At 40.8% G+C, this 14174-nt stretch overlaps 1 protein-coding gene across 8 annotated transcripts in view; it reads right to left on the bottom strand.

Annotated features, from left to right (window-relative positions):
• Positions 1–14174, bottom strand: part of CADPS (calcium dependent secretion activator) — a 489257-nt gene that overhangs the window by 139247 nt on the left and 335836 nt on the right. For 7 of the 8 annotated variants that reach the window (XM_024124105.1, XM_024124106.1, XM_024124104.1 and 4 more), the window contains 2 exons: positions 12544–12680; positions 8663–8850 (listed from right to left, as the gene is read on the bottom strand). In XM_024124105.1, the coding sequence (XP_023979873.1) occupies positions 8663–8850; positions 12544–12680 (325 nt within the window). The remainder of the gene's footprint in view (positions 1–8662; positions 8851–12543; positions 12681–14174) is intronic. The other variant, XM_024124110.1, reaches the window with a different exon arrangement.

The following is a 14174-nucleotide window of genomic DNA, read 5'->3' as shown; positions in this document are numbered from 1 at the left end:
TGATGCCCTGGGGCTTAGACACGCTGCTAAAACAAATATATCAAGTGTTTGTATCACAAAGAGTAAGATAGGGAGCAGCCACAAGCAGCTTCTACATTACAAATGCACACTGAAGCTTCTCGAGGTTGGCTTTAGTCAGTTTGAAAAAGAGGCTAGGAGAGGGCAAAAATACACAAGTCAAGTCTTTTCTGACTTGTTTACTGCTTTTCTAAATATGTAGCTGTAACCCAACAATAACAGAAGGTGTCTTCGTTCTCTTATAAGGATGGGAGTGATGGAGAAGTCCCTTCCTCTGAGCAATCTCACAGAATGTGGATGTCATTGGCACAAGGACATCAGTTAAAGTGGTTCAGGCTCTGCCCAGGTACTGAATGAAGCAAGAACCCAACAGATGATTAGAGAAATGGTATCAAATGTATGCATCGCAGGAAAGTACACATTTCTTTCCCCGGAGAAGGACCAATTTCCAAAATTTGTATTACATAGATTTTTCTTTTTGAGGACTAAGCGAAGAGATGGGTTCCTTTATTTCTACGCAAACGTAGACAATTAGGTTTTTAATTCCACCCTGAACACCCAATGACCTTATGTATAGATTTCTGAGTGGTCAGAGCAGTAATATGTGTGGCTTTTGGGTGTCACACCTACCCGACCTAAATAGAGTGTGACATCTGAAAATATGTTTTTGCGCCAATGAATCTAATAACCACAGCATGAGGACACACTGGTGGAATTTTAGAAGGAAAATGCACATTACTTGGATGGGTCGTCACGGGCCAGAGAGACTGCACCAATGAGATAGATGATGCAGCACATTTTATAAGATTTTGTGTCTGAGCTGGAAAATATGCTATTGTCATGGGACAAATTTCCTTTAGGAGGAGAGTCACATGGGTTAAAAGTTAGAATATAAGCTCTAGAGAAAAGTTTTTCCTGGGATGCAGATTTTTACTTGAAATGTGTTTGGACTTTTTTCCCTCTCCTTCTTAGAAGCCCTTCTGATTAGGTGAAGCTGGTTCTTTAGGATTTAGAGAGCATGACGCAGACATCTGTAAGGCCAGCACTACCTGCTCAGAGCCGGGAGAGGAGGCCAACCAGCCACGTGCTCCTGTCCACAAGTGCAATAATGCCTGTGTCAGGGTGTAACATGAGACCAAGAATGTGAATGCCACTGTCATCCCCCACCCATGCCTGCCTGCTACCAGACTGCTGTATTCACAGGATGGTAAAAGAGAACTACCCTGCTATCGTCTTTTCTCTCTCTTTTGGGGAGGGAGAGTTAAAAAGCACCAGACATAATGTCATGATGGGTGTATGTGTGTGTAACATGGAGAGAGAGAGAGGGAGGAAGGGAAGGAGGGAAGCAGAAATTGGAGAAGAAGGAAAAATATACATACGCAAAATGACTCATTTACTTCCAGCTAGGCATTCCCCAAAAAGAAATTAAGGAAATCATTACGTGACATGGATTGGGAGTGAGGGACCCACATTGGAGGCAAGGACATGGTCAATAAAGCTGTGGTCCAGGGGAGAGAAGACAGAGACCTGAACTCTGGCAGTGGCATCGAAGAGAAGGAGAAGTGGATGGACTTGAGAGATATTTAAGGGCATTGACAGGGCACGGTAACTGAATCCTTGGGACGTGCTGAGGGAGGAAACATCAAGGATGGCGCCCAAGGTTTTGTCTTGGGCAACTGGGCGGATGGAACCACTTACTGACTTAGGGAAGCTGATGGAGAAACAGAGGAGAAAAGTGAGCTCCACCTGAGTGTTCAGTTACTCAGATCTAAGCCACAGGGTTCACATGGTCTCTGCACACAAGTGGCACCTTGGCTCCAAATAGACATCTCCCAAAAGAATCCTTGGCCACATTTTCAGAGATTTTTAGGACTCATGCCCTCTTACATCTGCTTACAGACTCATTAATCTACGCAGCTTACTTTGGATTGGGGCGTTGGCATTATGGATTTGTTAATTGCTGATACAATGTACTTTCTCTGCAGGCCATATGTGAAGAACAGCACTGGCATTCAAGAAATGTTAAATAATAATGTAAATGAGAAAAATTTCCAATCCCAATAATAAAGGGATCCAAGGAACATTGACGCAACTTGCAATCATCGGAGCTGTTTGACTGCCTTGTCACTGTGGGACAGTGACCAAAGTGATGTTAATCTAAATGTCATCTAGAAAGAATACTAAAAATATTATGGTGAAAATTAAGTACTGCAACCTTAGGAGCTGATTTAAAAATTAGAAGATATAGCGATTTACATCTGTGGATCTGATGATCGCCAAGTGCAACCAGCTGAACATACCCACATTTTCCTTTTCTTTCCCTCTCTCTTTGAGAAAATGGGTTCAGTTTTAAAGAGCTAGTCCAAACTAATGTTCCCTCAATCAGTGGTTCTTAAATGTCGCTACATATAAGATTTTAAAACCGTGATGCGTAGGCCATATCCCAGACTAACTAAACCAGAACCTCTGCAGGCGGGGCTAAGGCATCAACATTTCTTAGGCTCTTTAAGTGATTCCAACGTGCAGCCAAGTTAGACTACCAAGGCCTTGCATAAGTAGGATCTGCAGACCAACTGCCTTAGAAATACGTGGGGAGGAACTGATTAATGGGGCACACGCTTGGCCCCATCTAAGACTTGCTGAATGAAATTATTTGAGGATGGGTCCTCATGCTCTCCATTTTAACAAACTCTGCCTGTGATTTATATGCACACTACAGTGTGACAATCCCTGCACAAGCTGAAAATCAGTGTCATGCCTTTAGACACAGAATACGTCTGTGTAAAAGAAACCAAAATCCAAGTAAAAAGGAGAAATTTCATCTCATCACCTGGAAGTTTGATGTTTTGGGTTTTGTTTGCAGGGGGCTGCCCTGTGCATTGTAGGGTATTTAGAAACATACCAGGCCTCTACCCATAGATGACAACAGCACCGCCCTTCCCCAGTGTGACAATCAAAAATGTCTCCAGACATTGCCAAGTGTCCCCAGGGGAAGAGATCACCCCCAGTCAAGAACCACTATGCTAAAAGATTCCAAACATGTGATGGTTCCATATCTCCCACTGCTTGGAATTATGAACAGCAAACACCTTCCTGATTGACCAGACACGTCTACTTTGGATTAGATATTTTGGATTCAAGTAGGCCTAGTGATTCACAGAGACAGGGCACAGGTTTTCAAAGAAGGTGGGATAAACTCAGTCACCAGCACCTGAGCAAGCACTAATGATGTCCAGTTGCAGTAGGGCCGGGCTCTGCCTTCACCTAGGGGGCTGCTGAGTTATTAATATGTAAAATATTGAAAATTAGGTAAAAAGCTACTTTTTACCTAATCTAAAGTTGTTTGTGAGGTGACAATAGGAATGAATTCTATTGTTCAGTTAAATTCAGTTAAAGGGCAACTTGTTTCCATGAGTCATGAGTTCCTTCTTATTGTGGGTCAAAGAATAGATAACCTCTCCACATGCAAAGAGTGTTCATCCTGGTGAAAGAAGTAGGAAAATGTTTTTTTTTTTTTTTTTCCAGTACCAAAAGGCTGTTCATTGGTGTTCAAAGGAGACTCTCCTTGTAGGTGGTCTAAAACTCCAGATACACTCTGACTTTTTCCACAAGGTCAAAATTACCAGGTGGGCCAAACTGATTTTGGACATCTTTAGGACAAAAATGGAAAAGTCTATAATTAATTCAGATGGCTGCTAGAGTATCTCACCTGGAAATGCTGAAATCATATCAAATGGCTGAATCTGCATCTCACAGTATACACAAATGCTAATGCTGGGCAGGTAGTAAGGCAGAGAGGTTACAAATCCAAGCTCCAAAGTCAGAATATCCATGTTTGAATTAAGCCCACACATGTATTGGCTATGAAGCAAGTGACTGAATATATCTGAGCCTTAAACTCCTCATCTGTTAGGTGAAGATAATAATAATACAGATCTCACAGTGATGCAATAAGTATAAAATGAGATAATATATGTAAGTAGCACTTCACACAGTGCTTGGCATATAGCAAACACTTAGTAAATGGTGGCAATTATCCTCATTTTATTTAAATGTTACTTACGAAATCTAACAATGGACTATTTTACTTGTTATTATAACCCACGGAAGATAATTTTAGAGGTTGATGGGATATTACAGATGCTCTATGTGCTCATTTTGCAGATGAGAAAACTGAGGTATAGAAGTGAGATATGATAATCATAGATTTATGCAGAACTCTAATACTCAGATCTTTAGAATCTATGTGCAGTGCTGATGTAGTACAAAGAGGAAGAGCTTTGGGCTCAGAATACCTGGGTTTGCCACCTCAATTTACAGAATTCAGTTTCATCATCTGCAAAATGGGTGTCAAAGTAGCTAACCTGAAAATGTTACAGCAAATGACATAGAATGTATGAAAGCACTTTGTAAACTGCAGAATTCCACACAACTGATATTTATTTTATTTTATTATTATTATTATTATTTTTTTGAAAATGTTACAGCAAATGACATAGAATGTATGAAAGCACTTTGTAAACTGCAGAATTCCACACAACTGATATTTATTTTATTTTATTTTATTATTATTATTATTATTATTATTTTTTTTGGCGGTACGCGGGCCTCTCACTGTTGTGGCCGCTCCCATTGCGGAGCACAGGCCCCGGACGCGCAGGCTCAGCGGCCATGGCTCACGGGCCCAGCCGCTCCGCGGCACGTGGGATCCTCCCGGACCGGGGCACGAACCCGCGTCCCCTGCATCGGCAGGCGGACTCTCAACCACTGCACCACCAGGGAAGCCCACAACTGATATTTAATATCGCGATTTCTTCTTCCTTTAAAAATGCAACGCAAACATAGACCCTTATATGTATAAGCTTCAACGTGCCACTCACAATCCTTTTCGGTAGTTTTTCACGGTACAGGGAATAGGTCAGGCTCCAACAAGTGTGGCCATTTACTCTCTGCTCTGCTTCAGTGCTGAGCACACCAAAAGCAGCACCTTGGACAGCAGCCAGAGAGGCTTCCTTCAGGCACCTACAACGCTCTACGCACTTTTTTACTGGCTGCAAGCTACTTCTACCTTGCGGTCTGACCCTCACAGGGAAACACAAAACTCCACTCCACCTTCATCCTTGTATATTACAAGTTCAGAAGACAGGTGTCCACATGGGATCGGGGCATTCTTTGTCCTTCACTACTGGACCTGCACACATTGATTGACAGCCTGCTACATTCTCTAGGAAGTGAAAATTGGCATTTTCATTTGGTCTGCCTACAAGTGAACTGTATATATTTTACGACTTAGAAATATTCAAGTGAATAAATTCATGCTGAAACATACAGCATACCTCCTTGTGAACTTTGTGTAGTTCGGCAATGCCAGGGTCAGAATATCCATTTCAAAACCTCAACAACAAAACTTTAAAATGTCAATGTTAATTTGGGGAGAGATAGGGAAGGTGAAGAAGGACATAAGGATAACACTGGAGATAACTGTACATCTATTTTTAAAGGGAATATGGGGCTTCCCTGGTGGCGCAGTGGTTGAGAGTCCGCCTGCCGATGCAGGGGACACGGGTTCGTGCCCCGGTCCGGGAAGATCCCACATGCCGCGGAGCTGCTGGGCCCGTGAGCCATGGCCGCTGAGCCTGCGCGTCCGGAGCCTGTGCTCCGCAATGGAAGAGGCCACAGCAGTGAGAGGTTCGCGTATCGCAAAAAAAAAAAAAAAAAAAAAAGGGAATAAAAGCCACGGATTTGCCATTTTACCAATTCACAAAGAGAGCATCCCTAAAGGACACAGGAAACAAGACAGGCTCAGTATAAATTTTAGAACTTAAAAGTGCTTTCAAAGTGACCTCATCATATAAACGATTCTACTAAGAGTCATTAATTTAGTGATAGACATTACTTTGTGCCTTTATTATAAACCATTATTTGAAGATGGATTTCTTTCATGAGATAAATGTAGAACTGAAAGGGTTTGCTAAAAATGATGGACCTACTATAAATGTATAAACCCATCTTATGCCAACCCATTTTATTTGCTTCTTAACCATAATTTCAAAATTATTAAACACGGGTTGCTTATTATGAATGACTTGGTAAGGTACCAGGCCCCTAACTAGATGCCACTAAAAAAAGCAATCTGACTCATGATTCTGTTTACATACTGCTCAATTAGTTGTTTTGTTTTCAATGCAAATATGTTTTAAGTGTCCCTAAATACCTGACTCAAATTCAGTCCTAATACACGGTATTTTTGTCCATTGCTAGGATTTTTTTAAAAAGTGCACGTTTGAACAGAGACTTCAGGAATACACAAAGCTTGGGGTTTGCTAAGGTGGAGGTTGCAGCATAGATGGGGGGGTAGAGAAGGTCACAGACATCGTAAAACACAAGCCAATACACACATAACTTCTTACCTTTTGGGCTCTGGATTTGCCTGGGTTTTGGGATTTTTTCTTTTTTTGGATTCCTTTTTGGTATCTTTTTTAGCCTCTGGTTCAGACGGGGAGGGAGTTTTGCTCCCTTCAGGGTCTGTATTTGGTGTCAGCCCACTAAGGTACACATGCATTTGTTGCCTTTGGAGAAGGGGTAGTCGCATGGAGCATGCAGAGAGTGTGGCCAGCCATGGGAGAATCAAGACCACACATACATGCACAAACAAAAGAAAGAAAAAGAAGGATGCATCAAAGAGCAAGAGCAAATGCATTCAAACTAAAATAATAAGCAAAAAAAAAAAAAAAAGATGCGAACTTGCATAAGGAAAATCAGAACTGAAAATAAGAAATCCAAAACTGTTTCCATGACAAGATGTATAAACCTAACTGTGAATCAAGTGGCAGTCTTACAATATGAAATCCAGACAATGTGTATCATAATTCATGATGATGTTTACCAGGGAGTTTACAAAAACACTTCATTATTTTATAACACTTCCTTATTCAGTAACATATGTAGAATACAGTGTGACAACCCAGAGAATATAATGCAACTTCTCTCTCTCTCTCTAAAGAATTCAGTCCAAGAGGCTGTAACAGATAGTCATCAAAGTGTATATTTATAAAAAGCTGAATTATGCAGAGATAGTCCCCAGGTATCAGAGGTTTCATGAATATCTTTTATGCAAATGCAAGGTCATGTGCTGGGCTAGCAAACCTTATAACAATGGGAGGTGATGAAAATCGTGTTGCCTGTTGAATATTCAAACCTACAATGCTATTGTTATCCAGCTCTAAATGTTGAAGCTGCATCTCATAAAATCTACCAGTGCTAGAGAGAGGAAAAGCACAGAACCAACCCCACAGACACTTCAGAGTTGTATAGCTTGCAAAGATGAAGATGACTGATACAGTTCTGATTTAAAAGAAAATGCAGTCAGTTCTGGATGCTCCCACATATGAATTTCCGCAGAGCAGCAACTTGTTCATCACAGGCTGGGTTTCTGAAGATACCTAGTTTTCCTTGGGTGTGCCTTCCCTGGCTATTGGTTGAGGTGTCCCGGGTAATGTAGGCTTGTCTTTATAGTAATGCGAGGCTACATACACTGGGATAGGAAACTGGCTGTGACAGTGTGGAAACTTATTCCACATCTTCAGAGCCAAATGGTAATGTTCTTAAATTATTTGCTGCCTTGCATTATTCAGAACACGGAACTTTTCCTCCAGGAGCTGGGCAATGTCTAAAGAAAGAAAGTACTTAGCATGGAGTTAGAACTGATGTTCTGGTCTTGTCTATAAAACCTATAAACTGAGGGGGTTGATTACACTGTGATCTCTGAAGTTCTTCCCAGCTCTGTGGTTAAACTCTAAGTGTCATGATTGTCTGTGCCTTCCAGATTCACCCAGCTTGTTTCAGCTCTTGCTTTTCCTATGCAGAGCATTTGTTGATGCTGCTCCTTTTGCCCGGAACCACTCAACTCCTACTTCAGCACTCAGCCAAGCATCGATTCCTCGGGGAGGTTCTTCCTGCCATCCTGCCACCCCATCTGAGTTGTGTTCCTTTACTAACTGCTACCATGGAGTTTTAGACCTTTTTCTCAGAGAACCAATCTCTATATAACAATGCCCTCATTTGGTGTCTGGTTTTTGCTCACCATGCACGCTGAAGGTACAGCAGAGTACCTGACCCTCAACAAGTAATCATTAAATATTTACGGAATGAATGATAGCAACAACAAAGGCAAATACTTATTTAGCCCTTGCCATGTCCCAGGCGTTGTGCTGAACCCTTTACATCCACGTGCATCCCCTTGACAGCCCCATGAGGACACTATCATCCCTGTTTTACAGATGAGAAAACAGTGGCAGAGAGGGTTTAATTACCATCCAGGGTCATGGAGAGCAAATGGAGGAGCCATGATTTGCGCCTAGATTGTTCTAATTTCAGAGACCACTCTACAAGTCCTGTTTGCCATTTCTGTTAAGTCTCTTGAAAGGAGAAGAAATTCAGACCTGTGTGGTTTTTGTGTTTGTGTGGCTGGTGCGTGTGTGTGGTGCGCGTGCGCGCACACACACACGCGTGCCCACTGGTCTGTACTACGGAGGGAATGGAGATGAATAGAGATGGAGATGACCCTAAAAGCAGGACCAGTCATAAACCATGGCCAGTGCCTTAAAAAATATTTCTAAAGGAGTACCTCCGGACATGTGCTTACCTGTTCCCGTGGACGTGGGACGCACAGAAGGCAAAGCTATAGTGAAGGAGGGTGGGGTCAATCATGGCGCCATTTTCTGCCCGTTCAAGCAGATCTCTGAGGTAACAGAGATGTCGGTGACACCCTCGGACTCCATTTCGGGCGCAATACTCGTCTAGTACAAACACCTGGCCAGGACTGAACCAGCCCTGTTTGGGGAATAAAGGAGAGACTTTCTTTTAAATATAGGTTGGGTTTTTCTGGGGGAGAGCTGCTCGAGTTGGGGTGGCTGGAGAGGGAATTAAAAATAGCCACAGAGCTAAGACTTCCTGATTGCTTATTAAGTGCTAGCTGCTGTGCCCAACGCTGTGTGTGCTATCTGGTTTAGTCCTCATAACGGCCCTATCAGGGAGGTGCTGCTATCCCTGTTTGATGGTCGGGAAATTTGAGCTCAGGGGGGACATGGAGTTTCCCTAGCATCCTGCAGCTAGTAAGTGACGGCATCTGGATTAGCAGAGGGCACGATTCCAGAAAGAGAGGCTCACCCACTGCTTTAACACTGAAGCGTACACCTTAAAAGAGTGTTGGAGTGCGGGTAGGGCAAAGTCTTGGTTACTCATAAGAGGAAATAATAACATTCATGCCTTAAATTGATACAGTGCTTTACCCTTGACGGAGAACTTTCAGTTGAGCCCCATAACAACCTTGAGAAGCAGACAGAGCAGGTTTATCTACATTTCGTAGATGAGGAAATGGAAATAAGAGCTCACAAATAACACAAAACAGGCAGGACTCAAACCCAGCTCTGTCTTTTTTCTTTTTAATATTACAGAATATACCTATTAACATGGAAACATGGTCACAATGCAATAAATTATTGTAAAATAGTAGGTAGAGTATGATACTATTGGATTCTTATTTCACTTGTCTTTTTAGCACCTTTATTGGAGTATAATTGCTTTACAATGTTGTGTTAGTTTCTGCTGTATAACAAAGTGAATCAGCTATACGTATACATATATTCCCCTATCCCCTCCCGCTTGAAAACCCAGCTCTGTCTTACTCCAAGTCTTCCGGGTGGTTTTTTTTTTTTTTTTTTTTAAATACTCTGGAGCATTAATAAATACTAGGACTGGTCTACATACATGCTAGGACTTCATAAATCCTTTCACTTTGGAAGAAAAAAGTTTTTTAGATTTTAAACGAAGATAATAACAGAACTTTCCAAAGAGAACAACATGACTAAGTTTTCAAGTTGTGAATCATATAGGATTCAATTAAACTGAGAGGAGCTTCCTGTGCCCTGGCTGAGCGTTTTGCTTTATTTTTTCCCTGGCAGTTATTTGTTTTCTTATCATGTATTTGCTTGCTGCAGGACCACACAAAACTCGCTCTGAAAGAGTACCCGGATGGACTCTCCGATTCAGAGCAGATTGGTAGGCATGACGGGGTAGAAACTGCTGCCTCTATATCATGCACTTAAGAGCTGATCAGACAGGCCAAGCGACTTGCCACTCAAAGCTACCCTTGGGACAAGCCTGAAATCCAATCACTTCTTTCAGTTTGGGTACCTTTCTGAAGCAAGAAAGAAACCAACTGAGGTGGTACATTGTAAGCCGAGAATTTAGGATTGTCTTAAAGATAAATTTAATTTTACTTTGAGGGTCTTCTCTGAGTCATCTTTTGAATATGGCTCCGTCTTGGGAGAGAAAAGGCAAAAGGAGAAAGTGACCAGGTGGCAGGTAAAGGCCAAGGAGTTGCAGCGAGGGAGGCCCCCTGCCAACACTCTCCTCTTGTATTAGGGATCCGGGGAAACTTCGATAGACAACATGCAGCTCAGCAATGCATCCAACGAAAGACGGCATCTTTCCTATTTCAAATGATAAGTTACTGCAGAGGGCGGGAGAGTAGTCGAGGCAGTGGGCTGCCCCTATAGGCAACTTCTTTGCCACTCCATCTGCTACCCCAAATGCTAAATCTTAGAAACAACACTGCTGTGAAAGATTAAAATATATTTTCTACGACTCAGATGACACCAAGTCTTTTGTAGATGCCAAAATAGCTGCTTTGAAAAGAGTTGAAGAAATATCAATTAGGAACTCAGTCGAAGACACAGAAAAATTTATGTATTCCTGCTGGTCGGTCTCCAAAACTAACTGAAAAAAAAGATTGTAATAATGAGAAAATGGAATATATAGAGGCAGGAGATAAGGTCTTTTTAATGGCTGTTATTTTCTGAAATTTGGGGATGATGATTAATAGATACAGGTACACAAACGGGGAAGGAAACTGTTTTATGATATTCATAATTAATTTTGGATTTTTAGGCCTATATATGATTCACAGGGAGCAAGCTTCAAGATTTCATTTCTGGTTTAATTTTTTTTAGAGGGCACTCACTCCTTAGTGATGAATTTCTTAGTGAAAAAGAAAATCGTTTTAAGAAATTAGGATTTTTAAAAAGTCTTGAAAATAAGACGCCTCAAAAAAATTCCTCAAGAGACTAGGAATTGTACATAAAAAGAAATTATTTAAGTTCAGAGGCATATTCTTACAAGTTTCACGAATGCAATTTATAATTACATGAATAATTACATAATCCTAGGAAATACATTTGAGAAAAACTGCCTTGCAATGCAAGGTAAGCTTTTTTTTTTTTTTTTTTAAGTCAAAATGATGTGTTCCTTTCCAATCTGGCAAAGTTCAGACTTGTGATGAAGTGATTCTAAACCTGAGATAATCAATGAATCTTTTGGGAGACGAAGATTAATAAATTATTCCACATAATCCCGCTTCTGTTTTTTAGACTATTTTATCTACCATTTTTAATATTTTGGCTTCTGGCACAGAACAAGAAAAGGAATTTAAAACAAAAAAAATTAGTCAGGACAGATTTAGGGTACAGCCATACCATTTAGACAAAAAACCCAGATTTTCATTATATTTATGTTAATATCAATACTATGTTAACCTTAGTTAATTATATACTATTTAATAATATACAGATATATTAACCTTAGTATGTGGAGTCAGGGATGAGGCTTTTCCTCTATGTAAAGCCATTTCATCCTTTCCCCTCACCTTTCCCATCTATAATGTGGGATTAATAGCCTTTATCTTTAAGAAATGAAGTGACAATTTCGGGTTTGCAGAAGGAAATACATTGGGTCTCTTTTAGGCTTTTGAATTTGATGGTGTAACCTCAAATCTATTTTCATAAATCTAATAAGCATGTAATAGCGGTCCCTTAAATTTAAATGGATTTAAATCTAGGCTTAAAATAGGATTTCAAGAAATGTTCATGCTCTTGCTGGAGAGCGGGAGTTCTAAATGTCTAAAGTACCACACGAAAATTTCCCCAAAGGGTGAAAAATGCTTCGAATACTATGTAGAAAGAAAAAAGCCACTCAAACAAACCCAAACCCATTTACCTTATGAAAAGGGAAGTGAACTTGATTTACAAATCATTTTGATCTTTAAAAAAATAAATAAAAAGGACCCATTCATTTCTGAGACAGGAGCACAGGGTCTTACTATGCGGGGTGGGGTGCGAGGGGAATCTTAATGTCTAAGAAACCGAGGCAATTTTTACAAGTTCTCCATAAGCAGGTGCCAAACTCAATTACCCTCTTGAGAATATTTCTCATGTAGCAGCTGAAAAGGGGGAAGCTCAGATAGGGAGGCTGGGGAATTGGATCCGTCTCTACTGATAACTTCCTCCCGCTCTGTCTTCTTTCTTTGGTAACTAAAACTATCTCAACACAGGAAATCAAGAACACATTTGTAATTGTTAAAGGGGCTCCACAACGGAGAAAAGAGCTTCTGACATAAAGGTAGAAAAATATTTTATTTTTTGAAATGTTATCATGTCGCAATTGCTGTAGACCAAAGAATATACTTGCCAGGCAAGAATAGGAATCATTAAGTCTGTGATCCAAAGTAAGACGTTGCACCATCTCAAAGAGGGAAGCGTGGTCAAAGTTACAGGGGTTGGAAGAGATAAATTCATCCATGCCATGTTTTTGAGCTCTATCTGCGTCTGTTCATTTATACATGTAGAGAGAGACACAATTTAGAGAAACACATCACATTTTCTTTGACATTTCAAATACACAGGAATTCACTAGGCATTACAAACGCTAGCTGTTTCCCCGTTGCCTCCCACCAACATCCCCAAGATATTTTTTTTATACCTCCCATTGTCAACTTGCATCACTTACTGGTGAGTTTATTGCATTTCGGCAAAAATATATTGGCATCAACGTGTTTATCAAATGATCACAACTCCAGTGCATTTATGTTGCTCTTGAAAAACTAAGCACACGACCGTAACTTCGCCTGCGTTTCACCAAACACTGAAAGCAGATCGGATCTTTGCTTATAAAAGCCTATTTAGCTTTTAGGTTTTTAATAGATTCTGCCATTCCAGTGGTTATATCTAGAGCAATTTCTCTACAATTATTGGGATTATCTGGGAAAAAGGGTTATGCTGATTTTCAGCAAAGTGACAATATTTGTATCCTCCCCTTCCAAATCCCCGTGGCCGATTTGGTTGCACAAAAGGTTTGGGTCCCCATCCTCCAAAATTAAAACAAAATAATAACAAAAGATTTTCATGGAAACCTGGAGAATAAGTTCAACGGGAATTTAGTTTGTGACAGCCAAGGACATTGCCTTATAGTGTGCTTACTCAGTTAGCGAAGCTTATGAAAGACAAACAAATTTACTCAGCAAGAGCTATGATCTGCCATTTATTGTGAATTAATTGTCTCAATGTATTCACACTTTTCCCTACAGGGTGAAGGCTGTAGGCAAAACCTCCTAAGGGCTAACTAATTAATCTCAATATGTGTAACTAAAACAGTCTATATTCGATCGGCAAAATAACTCAGAGACTCCGACTCGAGTGAGACCAAGCAAATCCCAAAGAGGAAGGAATGAAGGTCCTAGACATTAAAGGAATCAGCTCACTCTGTCTCATATTTACTCACTGTCCTGAAATGCTGTGAAGAAAAAGAATCTTAAATCAAGCAAGAGTTTATTCATCCCCTTGCGTGCAACATTCTACTGGAATACGGGCACCTGCCAGGGACCAGTGATGCTGTCAGGACATGGGAAAACGGATTTGTGACTTGAGAGGGTATTTGAATAATATTTTCAAAAGTGGCCTTCATCCCAGGCAGTTTTTTTTCCCTCCCTGCCTGGGGGGTGGCTGAAAATGGGGGTTATAGTTGCAGTGTGATATTAAGATGATGATTTTTCCTCACATTATTAATTTTGTGTATCCTTCCAACCTAAATGCATGGTATGTCAGATGTATGCCCTCTTTTTGTTGGGTTTTAAATCTTCAGTCATCTTTCAGAGAAGCAGCAAGCGGTCAGTGTTTGAACAGGATGTGTTGTTTATGCCCAGGACACACAGAAGCAACGGTTACCAGAAGGCAAGTTGAAGAATGTCTGTTTTAATAGCCAAATCGCTCTACTAATAGGATAAAACACAAAATTCTGGAAGGGATATCACATGGGCAGGAATT

This window comes from Physeter macrocephalus, chromosome 18, assembly GCF_002837175.3.
Source record: "Physeter macrocephalus isolate SW-GA chromosome 18, ASM283717v5, whole genome shotgun sequence".
Taxonomy (NCBI): Eukaryota; Metazoa; Chordata; class Mammalia; order Artiodactyla; family Physeteridae; genus Physeter; species Physeter macrocephalus.
This window is presented reverse-complemented; position numbering and strand designations above follow the sequence as displayed.